Below are 19,576 nucleotides of genomic sequence, written 5' to 3'. Positions count from 1 at the left end.
AGCTGGTCAAAGGAAACTAAGGGCAGCAGCAGTCAAAATGCCAGGTTTTTAAGAGTTTACGAAAAGGAGGTTCCAGCTTAGCTGTCCGCAGGGGAAGGGGGTAATGAGTTCCAGAGTTTAGCAGCATTAGAGTCTGAAGGACCGGCCACCACTTCTGGCCTTTTTGATGGAAGGAATCCCTGCAAAACTCAACATCAAAACACTGAGTGGGATACAGCAGGGAACTGAGATACCGACTTGAACCTGAAAGTTCTTGGTCTTCGTAGTTTGATGCAGACAAACATTTTTAGATGTAAATACTAGAATCCCGTTATACACCATCACAGAAATAAGGCCAGATAGCATCAGAATGGTTAAAATGGCATCGCTGAGAAACTGGACAGCAGGGTTCAAAATCAGAACTGATTAAAAGGATGCAACGAAATTGGTAATTACGGGGAAATGTTACTAGATATCACAGAAACGTGTGGTAAATTTAATGCTAGTCAAATCATCTGTGCACAGGGATTTTAACATTTCTCAAAACTTCCCTACCAACCCTAATCCTAATTTAATACCATGCTAATGAACCTTTCAAACTCACTTACCACCCCATCCAAGACTTACTCCCAACCCTTTTTTCCTCTAGTGTTGCACACCTATCAAGCTCTTCCTAACCACGGTTGATCATGTTCCACCATCAAGCTCTTCCTAACCACGGTTGATCACGTCCCACTATATCTGATCACCATTCCTCCCACAACACCTTCTTACACTTGCCAGTCTCGCTTTGTCCCTTTTTACTCACCGGCTGGTAGTTTTGGTGAACCAGGGTTTCTCGGTGATGGAGGTCACGGCCTCATCCATGAGGGGGAAGGATTTGATAAACGCCAGGGTCTCGTCTGGGAACTCAGCAGAAGATTTGTATGCGGCGGCAGCACCAAACCCTGCACAACAGCCAGGTCTGAGGGAGAGGACAAACTAAGTCAGCCATTAAAATCCATTGTCGGTAAGTACATGACACTCTGCTGATCGTGAAACCCAGACCTATTCCTTTCATTACCTGCTCACTACTCTCACTCCTGGCGAGATCTCTAGCTTCTTGTATGGTGGTGGACAAGACATCAAAAGAGGTGCATTGTTCCATGGAGCAAAACAGTGGGACATTATTGGCTTCACTACTATTTAACATTGTAACATATTTACATCTCTTCTCGACTTAGAGTTAGGCGAGGGCTCTCGGCAGTACTGAATTCTGACATAGGGTCGGTTAGAAATGGGGTCTCTAGCTGGCAGTTACCTGTCCAAGTAGGGACCCTCACTCTAGTCAGGATTAGGGAGATACCTGCTCAGATAACAGGCTTATCTCAGAAGCAATGTGTAAAGCATTTGCACATAACACACAGTAATACATTGAAAACACTACAAAAGGACACCACACCAGTTTTAGAAAAATAGGCCAATATTTATCTATATAAAACAAGACCAAATACGATAAGGATCCAACAGACAGTAAGAAAAATATGAATTATGCAAAATTTACTCAAAACTACAGTTTCTTGAAGTCGATAGCGCCACCTGGGGCTATCACTGCGTCGTGATCAACAAAACCAACAGTTCAGGACGGCAGCGGCGTTGCGGGCCAGCTATGGTGTCAGGAAGACCCGCAAACAGTACCTTGGTTTTGCAGGGTATCGTGATCCTCGCGGTGAGCTCCAGAGGCGGCGTCACTGACGTTGCGGTGTTGGGTTTGGAGTCGGTGCAGGAGTCATCGGGCCCTTGAGGCTGATGAAGTCAGGTGCGCCGGCGTGGATGCAGTCAGGGCTGCGGTGCGAAGTAGGACGATGAGACGTGCAGTGCCCACAGGCCACGGTGCAGGCAGCAGCTCGGTGACTCTGTCCAGCAGCGTCTATGAAACCAGGGCTGCGGTGTGAAGCGGGGCGGTGCGACTTGCAGTGTCCACACGTCACGGTGTAGGCAGTGGCGTCGTCGTTGCTGAAGCCCTGTTGGCGGTAGGCCCAAGCCAGCGGTGCAGGACGGGAAGGTGCTTCGTGACCCTCACGAGCGGTGTCCACAGGCCACGGTGCAGGCAGCAGCGCCGGTGTCAGCAGGAGCGTCGTCGTCGGGGATCACCAAGCTGTGGTGTGAGCAGGCGATGCCTGAGTGCGGGGCCCACAGGTCACGGTGCGAGCAGCGGCTCGCTGAAGTCATCCGATGACTGCGTCGGTGAGACCAGGGTTGTGGTGCGAAGCGGGGCAATGCGACACCGTGTGGCGTCGGCAGGTCACGGTGCAGGCCAGTGGCGTCGTTGGCGGTTTCGCAGTGGTTTCTCCTCTTGAACAGCACAAAACACACAGTTCCCAGTGCTGCAGGTCGAGGAAACTGAAGTCTTTGGTGTCCCTGAGACTTCCAACAGGAGGCAAGCTCTACTCCAAACCCTTGGAGAATTTTCTCAAGCAAGACACACAGCAAAGTTCACCCTTTGCACTCTTTTCAGGCAGAAGCAGCAACTGCGGGCCAGTCCAGCAAAGCAACACAGCAAAGGGACAGTACTCCTCCTTCAGCTCTTCTGGGCAGAGGTTCCTCTTGATACCAGAAAGATTCTAAAAGTCTGGGGGTTTGGTTCTTCTTCTTATACCCAGTTCTGCCTTTGAAGTTGGCAAACTTCAAAGCAAAGTCTCAAGTGTGTGCAAGATCCTTCCTTGTCCAGGTCAGGCCCCAGACAGTCACCAGGGGGTCGGAGACTACATTGTGTGAGGGCAGGCACAGTCCTTTCAGGTGTGAACGACCACTCCTCCCTCCTCTCTAGCTCAGATGGCTCATCAGGATATGCAGGCTACACCCGCCCCCTTTTGTGTCAATGTCTAGAGAGGTGTGAACAGCCCAACTGTCAAACTGACCCAGACAGATAATCCACAAACAGGCAGAGTCACAGAATGGTATAAGCAAGAAAATGCCTACTTTCTAAAAGTGGTATTTTCAAACAGACAATTTAAAAACCAACTTCACTAAAAGATTGGTATATTTGATAATGTTTGATGACTGGATGATATTTTCAGCGCACTAATAAGGGGTTAAAGCCTCCATGTCCAGCCTCTGTATCTTTAATAATAAGTACGGGGTGGGTCCTGTACGGGCCCATGAGGCTAAGGAGGTACCCGAGCTGAGATACGGTGATCCGCTACAGACGATCCTATTAGGCAAAAATCTAAACTAATTTGTAGATCTTTTATTAAACAAGGTTTCATGTGAAGTTTAGACAAGGATACATAATTTTTTACGAACACAAGGCTGTATATCACAACTTGGTCCCGTGGGATTGCCCCCCAAGCCAGGAATGGTGACCGGTGGATGCTGTGCTCAAGATTAAGCAACTACTGATCACACGAAAGATGGTGCAGGACGGAGGCCTAATGCTTTGGGAAACATGGTCCATAATAAACCTATTAGCCCAATAAAGGAATGAAATATACCATTTCTTATCTCGTTTTAGACTTCTGGAGAGAAATGGGAACCATAACCTGTTAAACCAAAGTCCAACCATTCAGAATACTCTCTCGGAACTCTGAAGATTGAGGAAGTTCACCCAGAATTTTATACTCTCTTAAAAAAGCCTTTTCTGTGTGGACTCCTTTAAAAGACATCTGATACGTAACTCTGTCCTATGGTATTTGTATAGCACAGCCCACCATTAGTTGGGCGCTGAAGTGCTTGCCCACGCAGGGAGCACACAGGTGGATGTGTGCTTGAAAGGGTGTGGACCGAGCCTCGGTGGGAAGTGTTTCCATGTCATAAGTGATGGCAACTGAGGCCCTCTGTCAAAGTATGATAGCATGCAGCGATTAGCGGTGTGATGGATGAGGAGGTGCGCGAGACTGATGTGCATTTTTATAAAGTGTGTTATGCTGGCAGCTCTGAAAATCCCTGCAGGCTGCTTTATTAAGTTGGTCGTTTATCTTTTGTGTTATTGCCCAGATAACCTGTGCCGAGACTGATGTAGCTCAACCACTCTGACGGATTGGGAAGAGGTTAGTAGTGGGGGTAACGAGTGAGGCGATTGGAGATCTGCCCCCATAGACTGCGTTAGAGTTCTCCTTTGTATGATTTCCATTGTCAATTGAAGAGGTTTGCCAAAATGGACTGCATTGTCAACTTTTTTGTTACTTATGGGATGACAGTGCTCAGAGTACAACTGTGGAACGAACTTTCAATATGCATACACCCACTGTGTAGGTGGAGACAAAGTGTCCATGTTCAGCTCCTTCTCCTGCAACTTGTTTTATTTAATGCAATAAAGAGTAAAGGTAACTTACCTAGGTTTGGGGACTTTGTCCTCTGAAATCGGGGTCCAGGCGGATTCTGTTGTCTTTTGCTCCTTAAACTTGCTGCTGAAAACTCTCTCGATGTCGTCCATGTAGAAGGCACAGACCCCTGAGCCAGTGATACTGTGGTAGAAGAGACGTGAAAGGATTAAACACGAGTCCAGTGGGGGAGGGAGTTCAGTAACAGAGCTGCATTAATCTAGAGAAACGCACCAAGCAGTCTGAGAAGCTCACCCTAATCTGGTAACAGCAAACACAACCAGAGAAAGTGCAGGGTTTACACAAAGTCTGCCCTGCAAGAACAAACTATGAAGCAATATTTCTGGGGTTACCGCAATCAGGGCTGACACTTCATAAGTGGGGCCCTTGCAGGGTGAAGTGTAATTAAGGCACCTGGAATTATACAACAGTAAGGAGCCAAATTATGCGGCTTGCTTGACTGATGTGGCAAAAAAAAAAAAAAAAAAAAAAGAGGCATAACGCATATTTGTGGCTGCATTATTTCACTTTGTTCATTTGGGATTAATGATGCCTGGGCAAAATCTGAATCGAAGTAGTACTAGTTTAACATCTAAATACAGAAAGGCAACTAGCTAATCTTTGCAAAGGAAATCAGTTTTAGGTAGATTGTTTTGGTTGAAATGTAGAAAATACACAGCAGATCGAGCATGTGGAAAAGTGTGTTAAATATATAATTGCATTTGCCTTTGTTCCAAGTTAAATAAAAGAAGCTGTATTTATTGACAACCCATTTGACACTCCTGCATTGCCGCATAACTCCGGTGGGCCTGAGAGTACAGGCCAGGTGGTCTCTACAGCCTCAACGCTGAGGTCCTGCCTCTTCCCACCCAGACCAAGCATTGGCAGCGATCGCCCGTGCACTAAACGGCCCCGCTCCCCCCGGCTCACACCGCTCTTCATTTAGGGCCGTTTTCGTTATTGCGTTTTGCCTCCCTCCCCGGAGCGGAGCAGTAAATCTCCCGCGCTTTTTCCGCGGTTCCTTTTTATCGTCCCGCGGGTCCCGGCGTTTCGCGTCTGATTTTCTAATATATTAACGAGCGCTCGAAAGCTTGTTTTCCCTCCCAGAGTCGTATTTCTCGTCAATTGTTGGTCATTAATGTGTTCCTTTTGCTGTTTCAGGGAGTTGTTTTCGATGGTGGCGGGAAACGACCCGCGGCGGCGGGGGCTTGAAGTCATAAACGGGGGCTGCCTCCTGAATGATCAAGTCAGATAAATAAAATCTTAAACACTCTTCGCGAGGTGTTCGGTTTTATTTACTGAGATCTCTTTACGCAAGGAGGGGTCACGATACCTTGTAAACAGCATGAACAGCGGCTGAACCTTGGCAGTATTAACTCGAGATACAGATCCTAACTGCTTTGTAAACCTTTGATCAAGGCCTCTCGAGTTATGCGACACGGACTAACCCTTATGCGGCAAGATTGTGGAAATTGTGCGGCATAGCCCAGCACAATTGCAAGCGGCATTACTGAACTGTTTTGCCATGTTTACACTTGGTAATGATGGAACGCAAAAGTTTCACTTTAATACCAGTTTAACACCTAACTAGCAAGAGAAAGCTGGCCCGACCACACCCGCCTCTGCGCGGCAACTTGCGTAAAAGGTTATTTCTTTTTGTAAATTTAGAGCCTTTTGAACTAAAAAGTTTATTTTTCAAACTTACTTAACTACTGAATAAAAATGTCTTTCATTTCATGAGCCGGTAAGTAACTAATTCTTGAGCCAATGATTGCTTTTCGGCAAAGTTTGTTAGGGAAAAAAAACACAAAAATGTTGAGTTATTAAAGGGAGTGTGTAAAGATTTCAAAAGCACCAAATTATGTTTTGCCATAGAGGTACTCCCTACTCTCCACTACCCAGGCCATTTTTTTAGTCCATTTATGCTTTCTGGTACCCTCTTGTGGCCATCAGTGGTGACGTCATAAGCTACCTGCCCGGGACTCGAAGCAAGGCCCTGGTAGTGTGATCTCACTTCATGTGATTAATGCATCCACTAAAGGTGTGACGTCATGTCCGCCTGTCCCTCATTTTCCACCGCACTGGTGGTTGCTTGCAAAGCTCTGATTGCCGTTACAGAAATGATCAGCAAAAGCAGTGGAACGAGCAGGTTCCCTGTTGTACACACTTGCACTTCAGTTGGCACGCTGTTCCTTCTGTGGTTTGCAAAAGGAATGAACTGACAGCCGCTTTGCAGTATTCAGCAGCTGGGAATTCGGGATGACAAACAGATTTCAGTGTACAAGCTGGGAGAAGTTGGCCTGGTGTTGAATTTTTTATGTGTCCCAGTTTTTGACGGTTTGTCTGAGGGCTAGAGGAGGGATGAATTTTTAGATCGGGTAATGAGGAATGAATGTTACCTCCCATTGAACTTGCTTCCAGTGTACAAATGTCTGCATCATGTTAAATTCACAGGCTCACTTGGTCGCCAGGGTTGTGTCCTGAAGTACATGTCACAGATCAGCCCTTCCCCGAGGGCTGTCACCCACCACAGACGTCACAAGTCAGCTGACCCCGTCAATAATAAAAATAAAAAAAGACCCGGTGCACAGTAGCATAGCAAGGATGCAATAGGGCCCTTAAGCAAGGAAAATGGCCACTTTGAGTGTTGTTGGGGGGAGGCCGAGGGGGCTGGGGTAAGCAATTATCAGGATTCAATGGGCCCCGTCAGGACTCTAGACCCTGGTGCACTGCACCTGCTGCATCAATGGCATTTACGCACCTGCTGGTGCATGTGCTCGAGGCCCAGTTATACAACCTCACATTTAGTGTGTCTTTCAGTGTTTTATTTACCATGTGGGCCTAGAACCCACGACGCCACAGCCCAGCGCTCTGAAATTTGCACTTACAATGGTGACTTTCATGTTTCTCCTGAAATGTGTTGAGATTAAGGACTTGTTCAACTGAACGATTGTGCAAACTTGTCTGGCAGTGCATTAGTCCTCCCACATACTCGGCCTCCATCTTCCTTGCAGGTAGCATCGTTGTAACAATGCACTAGAATTCCGCAAGCCATTGCATCCTGGTATGTCCAGGATTCATTGCTGTGCTAAAGTGAAAGGGACCCATTAGGTCCTTGTACTCTAATGTTGGCTGTGGGGAAGAACCATCTCTCTATTACTGTCTGAACTTCCTAGTTCCGTGTGTCCAACTCCTGCTCTTCACCGTTGACATCACTGAGATGGCGTAAGAAGGTGTTCGGATCATCACGTGTGGTCAACACCTTCTAGTATAATAGTCTGAGCCCTGGACCATCGTGCCTCCCCAGGCAGGAACCATCATTAAATCAGAGTTCTAGGGCAATGTCAGGGTTCTCCTTCTCAGGGGAGACAAGGTTGCAACAGGATTTAGTCTTGCCTCAATTTGTTGACACTAATCTTCTCTTAAGTCAGCAAAACATTTTGTTTTTGTTTGAAAACGTGCGGCACAACTTTCAGGTTTCCCTGAGGTGACTAAAGGATCAACAGAAAGACCTCTAACAACGAATTTACAAATAATATCAGGACAGCACACCATCATCTAGGAAGGTTCCATGATCTAGAGTCAAACATTCACAGGTTAACAAGGAGACCTAAGACTGCAGCTACTGGAAGGTCTTCACTTACTGACCAACCTCTTGACACCCAGTTTACATCTCTCACAGGCAGTGTGAGGTGGCCCACCAGCTTAGGCCCACCGACCGACTAAAACCACTAGACCAACAAGTGCAAGCAAGAAATGGTCACATAAGTCTGGACCTACAAACCCACTGAGATGTCCTACACCTTTCACTGCATTGTGGGGAAAGTCATAGGTGAACAAATCGATTGCGAGGATATCTGACAATCTACAGCTCTGAACAATCGATGGTCTTTAGCCAACCTGAACTACTGAGCAGTCAACTAGAGAATTCCAGCCCTGGAATGGAAAGATCAAGCACCCAGGGCCATTCAACATGGGTCCAGGGTTGTTGGATTATTTGTCAAAGTAATAAATACAACAACAAATGAAGGCCACATAATAATTCAGCCAAACTACTCACTAATGGGATGCCACCTGGAGCCCTAAAAGCAGTGATCATCAGATCTAGCCAGCTCATTGGCACTTTACCCACAGAGGCTCATTTGGAGACCTCAAACTGGGGCACCAGGAAGATCTATACTTCTAGGACAATCAGTCACTGAGACACGTTCTCAAGATCTCCATGAGATGGTGCAGTTGTACATATCTGACCAACCACTGGAAAACCAACTGGGGACATCAAACCATGAGGTCTGATGGTGCGATAACCACAGGCCACTTTATCCACCTAGATGCCATCTAAAGACCTCAAACCATGACAAGAAAAAATGCCCAACTCCGGAGTCAGCAGAACTGCTCTGAAGCAGACGGAAGTCAAAATTCAGTGATGCAGGTCTCTATGGTCATATCAACCATTTAATCTGCAACATGGAGGTTTCCAACTCCGAATTGTGATGGGCTGCCGGCTTGCATGATATTATACCGAGGCCCGTCTCTGCTTTGGAAGTACCTGTTGGCTTGTGTTCCGAAAACCCCGATGACTGCTGGTCGGCCGTTGACCTCCAGGATGTCGGTGATAGACTGCAGGACATCGAAGTAGAAGAAGGAGTCTCCCGGCACAGAGCAGTTGAGGCGAGCCTTCTGGAAAGACGTCCAATACTTCTCCAGCACCCTGGGCGAGCCTCCCATGTCGTTTTTACAGACGCGAGCCACGCGGGAGAAAATGACCTGCAAGACCAGAGCAGGGGGAAGAAGGAAAGAAGGATTGTGTGAGGTGGAGAGAGAGGGGGTGCGTGGGAAGAGAGGATGAAGAGAAAGGATAATAAAGAAAGAGGAAACAGAGAAAGTAAAAGAAAGCCAAAGAAAGAAAAAGAGAAAGAAAGGAAGGAAGGGAATGGTAGGGTTAAAGCTGCATTGCTGCTTAATGTTTGAGTTTCTAAACATGTGCAAGCCAGAACTGAAATTACTTAATTTCAGACTTTCATAAATAATCACAGCATATTATTGCCTGAAAGAGCTAAAAGAAAGATATACTTGGAAAATCTGAAAAAGGATGCATCAGTACGTGTGGGGAATAAAAACAAAAATGGAATTAGTCATGCAGGAGCCCATAAATCGGGCCAGAAGCAAACTGGGATGCTGCAATGCAGTGCTCCAAGTGGAGTACTTTAAAATGGGGTATTTTAGGTACTATTGTCTAAATGGGTGGCTCTCTGCACCGGGGATGTGCCCGTATGCACATAACTTATGTTTGAAGACGAGCAAGCCTGCTGATCTCAGTGAACTGATGCTAGAATAAAAGACTGCCGCTGGATGTCTCTAGCAAAAAGATCTAATGATCTTACCTTCCCCAGTGTGGTGTACTCCATCGAGATTTCTCGAAAGAAAAAATACACGTGGTTCCCAAACTCGACAGCATGAAGAAAGTGGGGCTCTGTAGGGGGACAACAGAAGAAAAGATGAGTTCTGGCACCACACAAAGAAGGATACAAGATAGTTTGGGAAAGTGACAACCACTGTAGGCAGAGAAGGGTGGGCAGAAGGATATTCTGGAACCACTAATTCCGCAATACTGGTAGACCGCGCCGCTTGCTGTTCAGGTACATTATGGACACACATTTTGTGTGAGACATTTGAAGGCACGTGTGAGACACTGACATATATAGCAGGCACCAGGTGGATAGCAGAGGTGAGTTATAGCAACACACAAATCAAGCGAACGAGAAACAACATTTCAGGAAACAAATGCAGAGTGGGCCACATATGACAGCATTAATGTGTAAACACACATTGTCAAACAGAGAACTAAGGTAAAATCTGGAATACTGACGGCTCACAAGACAAGTACAGATTAATTCTGAAAAAAACAAATGGCCTCAGACAAAGAAAATTCTGGAAACACTTGAAGATTACAAAAAAAGGACATAGATAGTGTGTGTATTTTTCAAGAAGACTGGGGGTTTCTTGACAAGTGGAAATCAAGGGTGTGCTGCCATGAAACAATATCCTGGAGCCTTTGGCCACGGCCGCTGGCTGTCTAAGGCTCAAAGACCTTGGGGCATCACACCTTTAGCGCACTCTTCCATTGCAGACTTTCTCCACAACCACTTGCTATGGATTAGACTTCCCTGTCATTCACACACTAGTTCACAACAGCATTTTGTTCTCAACCACTACTGCCTCTTTTTCACTCCCTCTTGCACCAGCCGAGACTCACCACGTAACCATTTGGAGTCATACTTGACAGTCCTCAACACCGGACTTTTTTCTCCCAAACTGCGGTAAATCACAGCATCGCTGGCCTGGAAATCAGCCACAGTGGCGGAGTAGAGGTTTCCATCTGTAGAGGAAGCAGGAGGAGAGAAGATGAGAGAAGTGAAGGGACGTCAGAGATACAGCGGGGGCAAGAGGGCTCATGAGAGGATGGGTGGAGCGGATTCCTTGCGTCTCAGGGTAGTAGCAAAAAGTGCAAGAACATTCAGTGAAGCCATCAGAGGGCACAAAGCACATTTGCTGCAAGTGTCCTTATTAAGCAGTGACCCTGAGGACACTGACAATACATTGTGTTTATCTAAGCAGCTACATTTAGGTCTATGGAGTCCACTGAACTCGGGGGTGAGGCTATTCAGAAATTGTGAATTGTAGCAACAAGTTGCATGGATATCAATTCGCCAAAATGCCTGGAATCACGGAAGTGACATCATGGCCTCTTTGCCATCACTGTATTGACACCTTTTGTCATTAATAGTCTGTCAACAAACCCCAAGCATTCTACTGGGTGGATAAGGGAAGAGTCGTGGCAGAGAGTGTACAGTACTGAAAATAAAGAGGGGGTATGGTGGCCTGTTAACTGATTGGACAGAACCTGCTTTATGACACCTGCAATCGGGGATAGCGAGGGTGGAGTCAATGTTACCAAAGAAGAAGTAAACCAAGAATAGCCATCATTACAGGGAACTGCAGTGAACTAACGTCCTTGCAGGTTGGTAGGTCTGAAAAGAGCAACAGGCCTGTGAAAGTTAGTCAAATATTTACGCATGCCTAGTTTGCGACTATTGATTGCCTAGTCACACTGCCCTTTTAGGGTAACAGCACCAGATCATGAAATCTCTCTGTAGGCCAGCACTGCCTCTAGAAGGAAACACCACAAGAGGCTTCAAATGTAACGCACGCGGATGCACCTGACAGTGCGTAACACAACATGATGGGCCCACCTTGTTAACAAAAGGGCCTCTTAGTATCCCATACCTAAAATATTCATTGTTTTGGGTTACGGCCCCTGACACAAAGCCTTGATTCCTTAGCTCCAACCGAGCTGGTTTGCAGTCTGTACAAAATTAATTTTTCTGTTCCTCTAGTAGTTTAAAAAAAATGCTCAATCTCGCTTCGACATCTCCACAATTGGCCACGGTAAGTGCCCAAGTGTTGATGGACACTTCAGAAAGAGAAAACAAAGGAGCAAACAGGTTTATTCATGTGAGTGTAGGACAGGACACTTGTGCTTGAGTGTACAAAAGTGGGCAGGGATTTATACGGGAAATGCCACGCGCCCTGTGTCACCTGGCGCCCCTCACGCCTACGCGACCCATGCATGTCACACATTTAAATTTAAGTAGGGTGAAAGTGGTGAGGTAGCTATGCCTCCCATCGCGGACAAGGCTACAGAAACCTACTGATTCTGGTTTTGTAACAGCTGAGACCAGGAGCTTGGTACTCTGAGGAAGGTTATCCTCCTCTCTCGAGGCAATTCTCCCAACTGTTAGTAGGGGCAAGAATTCTGAAGGTTCTGCAGATTTTTTATATAAAGACCACGCAGGGCAGTTTTGTGCAGCTAGGGGCAGATAGGCAAGGGGAGATTAATGGTCATCTTTCTCCCCAATTTCCAAATGGGGCCTACGGTGAACAATCTCTAAAGTAAAACCCTTGAACCACCTTCAGGATGCCATTCCAGGTTCTGGTAAAAAGAATCTCTCGACACACGTCCCCTACTCCCCATATGGACCACTGGGCCAACTCTTCTCTCAAACAGGTCCCTATTTCTAAAACTACTAAAAGTGGGTCAAGTCTCCCCTCTCTTGAAAAAAAGACCTTTAGATCTAGAGACCATGAACAACTACTGCCCAGTCTCCAGAGTCCCATTTTTAGGCACAATCACTGAAAGTTGCATAGTGTCTCAACTTGCTTCACATATTCGAATAAAGAAGCTAATAGGCACTCGCCAATCAGGTTTTCGCCAGGGCCCTAGTACAGAAACTGTGATCCTATAAATAATGGATGACTCCGGTAACTCATGCCCTCTGGTCCGTATAGATTTATCCGCTGCATCCAACACAGTCAATCATCTGCACCTCCTTCTCACTGCATAACAATGCACGGGATGTGGAGGCACAGTCCTCCACTGGTTCTCTTCATACCTAACCAACTGTTCCGAAATTGTGAAAATGGGTAACTCGTTCTCGAGACGAGTCAGCGTACTTCAAGGGGTCCCTCAAGGCTCGATCCTCTTCCCAACCCTCTTTAACCTCTGTCTAGAATCACTATGTGAAACTCCAGGATTTCACCTCTATGCCGAAGAGACACAAATATACAAAAAATCTCATCCTCAGAAACGCTGCCATGCTTTCAAACACATCTTAAAGATTCAAAACTGGATGTTTGACCATCAGGTAAAGTCAACCCCAAAAAAACAGAATTTCATTTGATTTTGCCTCTGAAAGCAAAAACTCCAGCACAAGAATGGATGGCTAACCTTCCAGCCGTGGATGGCTGCCCTGCCATTGTCCAGTGGTGCCAGATCACCTGGTATCCACCTTGACAATCATCTCAATCTTCACAGCCACATCACAGCCATGGCCAAAAGTGCACAACAACAACACAGGCAGCTTTGGTGAGCCAGACAATTGATCCCGGAACAAGACTGCAAAATAGTGGTGAGGTCTCTCGCTCTCTCCAAACTAGATTATGGAATTGACCTTCTCTCAGGCATTTCCAAGGTTCACCTAGGCCCACTGAGAGCAACACAACATGCAGCTGCGCGCTTTGTTTAAGGTCTCAAGAAATCTGACCACTTTTCCCCTGCCCTGTTAACGCTCTAATGGCTTCTCATTGAAGCGCCTGCATTACCCAAAGGGCACTGCACCTACTCATCCCCCCTCCAATCTAAATGAAAAACTGAACATCTCTGCTGCAAATAGGGGCTCCAGAAATTCCCAATTCCTGGCTTCTGGAACGCCCCACACCCAGTCGAGAACGATAAATGAGTCAGTCACTTTCTGGTAGTGTCACAAGAATCTGGAACTCTCTGCCTCTCTGCCTCGCTCCCTCCGCCTAACCACCTGCCTAGTCACCTTCAAAAAGAACCTCAAACTCCTCCTATTGGACAGGCACCTTGGTTAATCATCCTTGACCATACTTAAGTACTCTCTCCACCAGGATCTGAACTACATTCACTATGTGGCTCCACCATCTAAACCAATACTTTAACTGAATATTACCTATGAGCAACTGCTTTAATTGTCTCATGTGGTAACTCCTGCATGCATCTAAAAATGTCATCACCCAAGTTAAATCACTGTAGCCGAAACTTGCTGTAACCCATGTATCCTGCTACTGTTGTAGACGGCACTGATGCCTTCAGGCCATGTCCACGCTATACAAAAGTCCAAAAATAAAAATTATAAAAATAAAGATTAACAGTCTGCTTGTGTGGCACAAACAGCCACAGCACTGACTTAACTTTGGGAAACCCAACTCCGCAGGACTATGGAAATGAAATTACAAAAATGCTGGGGGAAACTGAAGTGACATCTCACACCCTTTTAACTGGGAAGGACATCACAGGGTTGTACGTCGCACTAACAGCCCAAATACAGCCTCCTATTTTCTGCCCAGAGGTTGGGGGCGGGGCAAATGGTTGAACTAAGAAACATGTTCCTTTTTCTGTTTTTGCCTCAGCCTTCATGCCACCCAAGACCAGTGGTAGCAAGAGCAGTGCCGCTGGTACTAAAGAACAAGACACTGGCAACAAGAATTGACGTCCATATCTACTATGAACAAATGATTGCCTCATTGGCCATGCTACCCTGCATGCGAGTGGCACATAGATATCATCAGCAAGTCCCTAGCACACAGAGCTACTTATGATTTTATCGAGATGTCCAACCCAATGTATGACTGTAGCCCAGCTCAGACAGCTGAAATCTGTGAGCCACTGGCTACAGTGGGGATGGGGGTTGGGAATTTGGGGGTGGTGGGCTTTGATGGCACTCTTAGCATCCCAGGTTCCTACAGGAGAATATGAAATTGGTAGGTTCAGCAGGAGTTAGTGAAGGACATGTTGAAGGTCAACCATGAGTGAGGGGAATGGTGAGGGCTAAGGAAGGCAGCAGATCAGACCGCTTGCCAAATTAGGTTATGCCCAGCACAAAGCTAAATAAAGGGCTCCGTTTCATCACTCGTAGGCAGGGACATGGAGTGAACAAGGTAAGAGTACAATAGGTAGCAAAGTCAAAAGTGTGTTGATGTTGGAATAATAAAGTTAACAACTGTGGCATGCATTGGTAAATGCAATTGTGATGCCCGCCTTCTTGGAATGTTACTTTCTAGACTTGAGGAATCCCATCAGTTGGGTCCTGAGTTAATGCATCTCCAGAAGCCTTAGAAAGAATTGTACACCATTTATGGGGAGACCCAGGAATATGGCTGGTAAAGGGACTCCACGGGGTACTCCACACACACGTATGGTACACACCTTGGCCCAACTGCTTCATTGAGGTGTAAGGGGACTCATTTCAAAAACAGGGTCGTGGAGAGGCAGCTTGCACAACTGAAATGAACTCATGTGAAACACTGTGTAGAAAGTGGGATACTGCCATCATAGCTTACAACTTGAAGGTGTGCGTCTCATTAAAAAAAAAAAAACTCATCTTTCAACCCTTAAAGGGAAGTAGAGAAGTGACTTAGGCAGTTCTAAATTTGTAAAGTAAAAAAAAAAAAAAAACACAACACACGAGTGAATGGGCAAAGCGATTTCCTAGCAGCCCGCTGCCAGCACTGTCGAATCCCGGGTTTGCCAAACGCCAAGCCCGCATTGTCACTGTTGCAAATGCTTTTCCATCCATGATTTCTGTTGTCACCATGTTTTTTTTAAACATCTTTTTCTCCCTCCTCCTTTCTCCCAGTCTCCTCTTTGCTCTGGATCAAAGCAGAAGGATGAAAAATAAGTCATTTGCCACAAAGGAGACCCGGTGGCCATAACTGCAAACACGGAGACTGACAATCACATTTGAGATAATAGACTGCACGGATAGTACATCTGAAAATTAAGTTTTCAACCATTTTTTAAAGCAAACAACGCACTCTGGGACAAGCGTTGGCACAATTCACTACAGTGAACATCATTTATGCATGTCATCATCGATAAATATCACAGGATCGGGATTAGCTGAACGTCTGTCTCATCTATATGCAGCTCGAAAGGGTCGCATTAGGAGCGCCCATAGAGCCCAATCTGAATAATAAGAACTGAAGGGACCCTGTAGCGCACAGCATTTCACCTAAAACCCACCCACTGAGCCATGGCTAGGGGGTGGGGAGGAATGAGGAATACCTAGAGAAATTGGCAACACAACGGCAGATTCCTCGTAATTCCCAATTTGACCCAAAGGACCACACTGGCAATGCCTGGTAACTCCACCTCCAGTGGTACGGATGTAAACATATAGGTACCTCTGTGGTCCTGAAGGTACAGGCTATACTTCCCAGGCTCTAGTACCAAGGCTCTGAGCGCCTATATTTTTTTCTTGTGATCCTTTCTTTGAGCAGGAGTAACAATAAGTTATGCATTCATTATTACCAGCAAACAGTGCCACGTTGTGCTGCTTGGCGTCGAAAGGGCACCGTGCCTGCCCGTTTATTTCCTCGTCTTCCTGCTGCAGGCTGTCCATCTGTTTGCGGGGTAATGGAAACAGAATTGTCCATTATTACAACCATGATCTGCAAACCCTAACCAGAGTATTCTTCCAAATTGATTTTTCCACTCCATCCTCCAATTTTTCCATCAATAACATGACTCAGGAGCGCTGAACAGCAGGCACACGCTAGATTTACAAAGCTGATAGAGGCCCAGTGCCACTTTGTGCCAGGAGGAGGAAATGTACCCAACTTTCAATCGCACAAACCTGCCAACATTAATGAAATGACAAGTGACCGAATCTTTAGCAAACCTAAAACACACACTTCAAGAGAAATGTTAACATTGTTTTCATTTGTAAAGCACTGACAACCTCTCTGTAGTACCCAAGCACTGTGCTGTGGGCACTGTTTAGTCTGGCCATTCCTTACAGAAGAGACTTTTAGGCCCATCTAGTTCATCTGCCTGCGGTTCACCTCTACAAGCCAGTCCAATATGTCCACGGAGAAGAGGACAGAAGACATGGGCGTAGCTTGGTCAGTAAGACTGGGGGGGGTGAGCTTCAGATTTCCCAACAATCACGCTCGGGCTTAAGGTGAAGTGAAAAGAGAGGAACGCGGTACCTTGTAACTGCGGCACATGGGGTTGAAGGAGTTGGTGCCACAGGCCAGGAGCGACCGGTCGTTCTTCAGCACAAGCACTTTGATGTAGTTGTAACATTCATCCTGGAGCTTCCCGCGCACTGCGCAGTTCCCCATGTCCTGGCTCTTCCACGTCAGGTGCTGCAGTGAGCAAAGAATGTGAGGTCACTTTTGTGAAACGATCACCACGGTGCCACAAGCCATGGGAATCTGGAACACCATAAAGGAACCAACAGTGGAGGTGGAAGGGACGGGAAACTGAGAACAAGCAATGGATTGTGCCCCGCCAATGCTTGTTTGAGGTAGGTACTACGTGCAGAATTGTGGTTCAAGCAATTGCAAAGTCACTAGCACTGGGCATCCATTTTGGAATGTTATTTTGCATACTTTCGAGATGGCCTACACGTGGCGTCTAGGCAACAGTAGAGCAATGAGTATGCAAAATAACACTGTTATACCATTCCAACATGGCAGTCACTTAGAATGTAAGGAAACAAACAAGAACAACATGTGGGAGATGAATGGAGAAGAGAGACTGTCAGAACTAGTATAATTAGGAGCAGCAATGCAAACTTCCTTCAACCACAAGGGCAGGCAAAATACAAGCGGAGCAAAGTAAACTTCCACCACTCATGACATTTAAAGAAATACAGAAGCAATGTCAGCTTCCTGCCTAGAGTGTACAGTTAAAGCAGCTTTCTTCACACACAAGACAGGCAGAGTATACACAGCACCAGTTGAAGCTATATCTATATATATATATATATATATATATATATATACACACACACACACACACACATATACACACACACACACACACACACACATATAAAAAAATCGTTGGCATAAGCAGTGCTATGTTGTTCCGGAAGGAGCTCGCTAAACAGAAAGCTACAGTTCAAGCTCCCATACATAATACAAAACACAAGCAGCAGCAGCACAAGATTCCCTCACACAAACACTTGGGCAGTCCAACTTCCAATCAGATTAGAAATTGGCCTTTTGTTAAGATCCGTCAAAGCCAGGTCTTGACAAAGCCAAAAATAGGCTTTACGAAAAGCATTCATCACCACAGAGTACCATGTTGCAAGGGGTACACCTTAATTTAACCTATCACTGTATTCTGGGAGATGTGGTCCTGGCTTGCTTCGATTGAACCAAAAAGGCCATGTACTTGATTACATTGCTTTGTGATGGTAAATCCCAACTGGAAACAGTACCCTGATGACATGCAGTGGTTTGGGAACTTTATTTATGCAGTAGAGGCTCTGAGACCACTTTGTATCCTTACCCGGTCAGGTGCCATCGTGTCCTTTACTCTCCGTAGGTCGAAAGCATATACATGGTCCCTGAAATAGAAGGCAGAAGACAATGTGACAAAGATGTAATCCCTTCACACAGAGGAATTACGGGAGGCGGCAGCTATGTTGTCATATGAGATGACCCTACCTCATCCCCACTGCCTTTCCTGAGGCAGCCGAGCTTGACGTGTCCACAGGAGCAATGAGTTACCAAATTCTCACACTGACTCCTTCAGTGACCAATGATCATAATGTCTCCCTCGCAAACTCACAGCAAAGGATACTATTGACTCTCTCATAACTCCATTAAATAACACCATCTCACCCTCATGGGCCCACCATTAATAAATGATTGCATTGTGTCCCCGAAACCCATGAGCAAGTCACCATGATGTCTCCCTTGTGAAGTCACTAGTTTATGATCAAACTGACTCCCTCAAACTATGAATTATCTTAGTGTTTCCCTCATTACTGAATGACCATATTGTCTCCCTCAAGAAATAATTAATGAATGACATTGTCTTACTCATGGGGTCTCCCTCATAACCTCAGTGGCTGGTCACATCGTCTCCCTCGTGAGCTCTTAAACGAAGAAACACCGTGTCTGTCCAGCTCATTAAAGCACTACCGTATTGTCTCTAGTGAGCTCACCAACGAATGATCACACCGTCCTACATATAAAGCTTACATTGGCTCCTTTATAAACCCTTTAAAGACTGATCACATGGCCAAAGCAAATAATGAATAAATATATTGTCTCTCCTGAACCCATTAATAAATAATCCTCTCGGCAACCTAGGTTATTTTGATATTTTTAAAAAAACGACCAGTCAGTTTAGCATTGTTTAGAAGTCTATGAGGTTGTCGTGGTTGATTTACTGTCGTTGTATTTCACTCCTTCATTTGTCATGGAGCTGAATGGTAATAGATGTGTATTGTAGGCTTTCATTATATAAACACGCCCGGTGAACAATAGAAAATAAATCAGGCAGGCCTAGAAAGAGCAGGAAAGGCAGCCTAGCAACAAGTATACCTCCCATATCAGGAGGCATTCGAGAAAAGTCAGAAAAACTTCAGACAACAGTGCGCTCTCCATACAGGCAGATACGCACGCAGAAGGAGACCAGCATGGTGGATGGCATCTTCCCCACAATAAAACACAAGAAAGACCAGAATACAAAGTATCATCCTTCAAATCGGGGTGTCCAGCGTAGGCCCAGGAGGTCACATTAGAGTGAGTCAGAGTTGGAGAGTATCCTCATAGGGTTAATGCGCACAAAATGAACCAAACGTGAGTGGCCACTACAGGCGTCCTTGTGATTTTCAGGATATCCAGCCAGGATAAATATACACGGAATTACTCTAATGGAACCCATTTACAGAGACCGCGATTATCCTGAA

The 19,576-nt window shown here is 45.9% G+C and overlaps 1 protein-coding gene and 1 long non-coding RNA gene across 8 annotated transcripts in view; one reads left to right on the top strand and one right to left on the bottom strand.

Moving 5' to 3' along the window:
- Nucleotides 1-19,576, bottom strand: part of SEMA6C (semaphorin 6C) — a 269,991-nt gene that overhangs the window by 59,261 nt on the left and 191,154 nt on the right. For all 5 annotated transcript variants that reach the window (XM_069218491.1, XM_069218493.1, XM_069218492.1 and 2 more), the window contains 8 exons: nucleotides 18,166-18,223; nucleotides 16,854-17,012; nucleotides 16,174-16,264; nucleotides 10,537-10,659; nucleotides 9,665-9,753; nucleotides 8,830-9,047; nucleotides 4,293-4,424; nucleotides 788-943 (listed from right to left, as the gene is read on the bottom strand). In XM_069218491.1, the coding sequence (XP_069074592.1) occupies nucleotides 788-943; nucleotides 4,293-4,424; nucleotides 8,830-9,047; nucleotides 9,665-9,753; nucleotides 10,537-10,659; nucleotides 16,174-16,264; nucleotides 16,854-17,012; nucleotides 18,166-18,223 (1,026 nt within the window). The remainder of the gene's footprint in view (nucleotides 1-787; nucleotides 944-4,292; nucleotides 4,425-8,829; nucleotides 9,048-9,664; nucleotides 9,754-10,536; nucleotides 10,660-16,173; nucleotides 16,265-16,853; nucleotides 17,013-18,165; nucleotides 18,224-19,576) is intronic.
- LOC138268645 (uncharacterized) overlaps nucleotides 1-19,576 on the top strand; it is a 210,069-nt gene that overhangs the window by 119,301 nt on the left and 71,192 nt on the right. The window lies entirely within an intron of this gene.

The sequence above is a fragment of the Pleurodeles waltl genome, chromosome 12, assembly GCF_031143425.1.
Source record: "Pleurodeles waltl isolate 20211129_DDA chromosome 12, aPleWal1.hap1.20221129, whole genome shotgun sequence".
Lineage (NCBI taxonomy): Eukaryota > Metazoa > Chordata > Amphibia > Caudata > Salamandridae > Pleurodeles > Pleurodeles waltl.
Note: the sequence above shows the minus strand (reverse complement) of the source record. Positions and strands in the feature narration are given on the sequence as shown.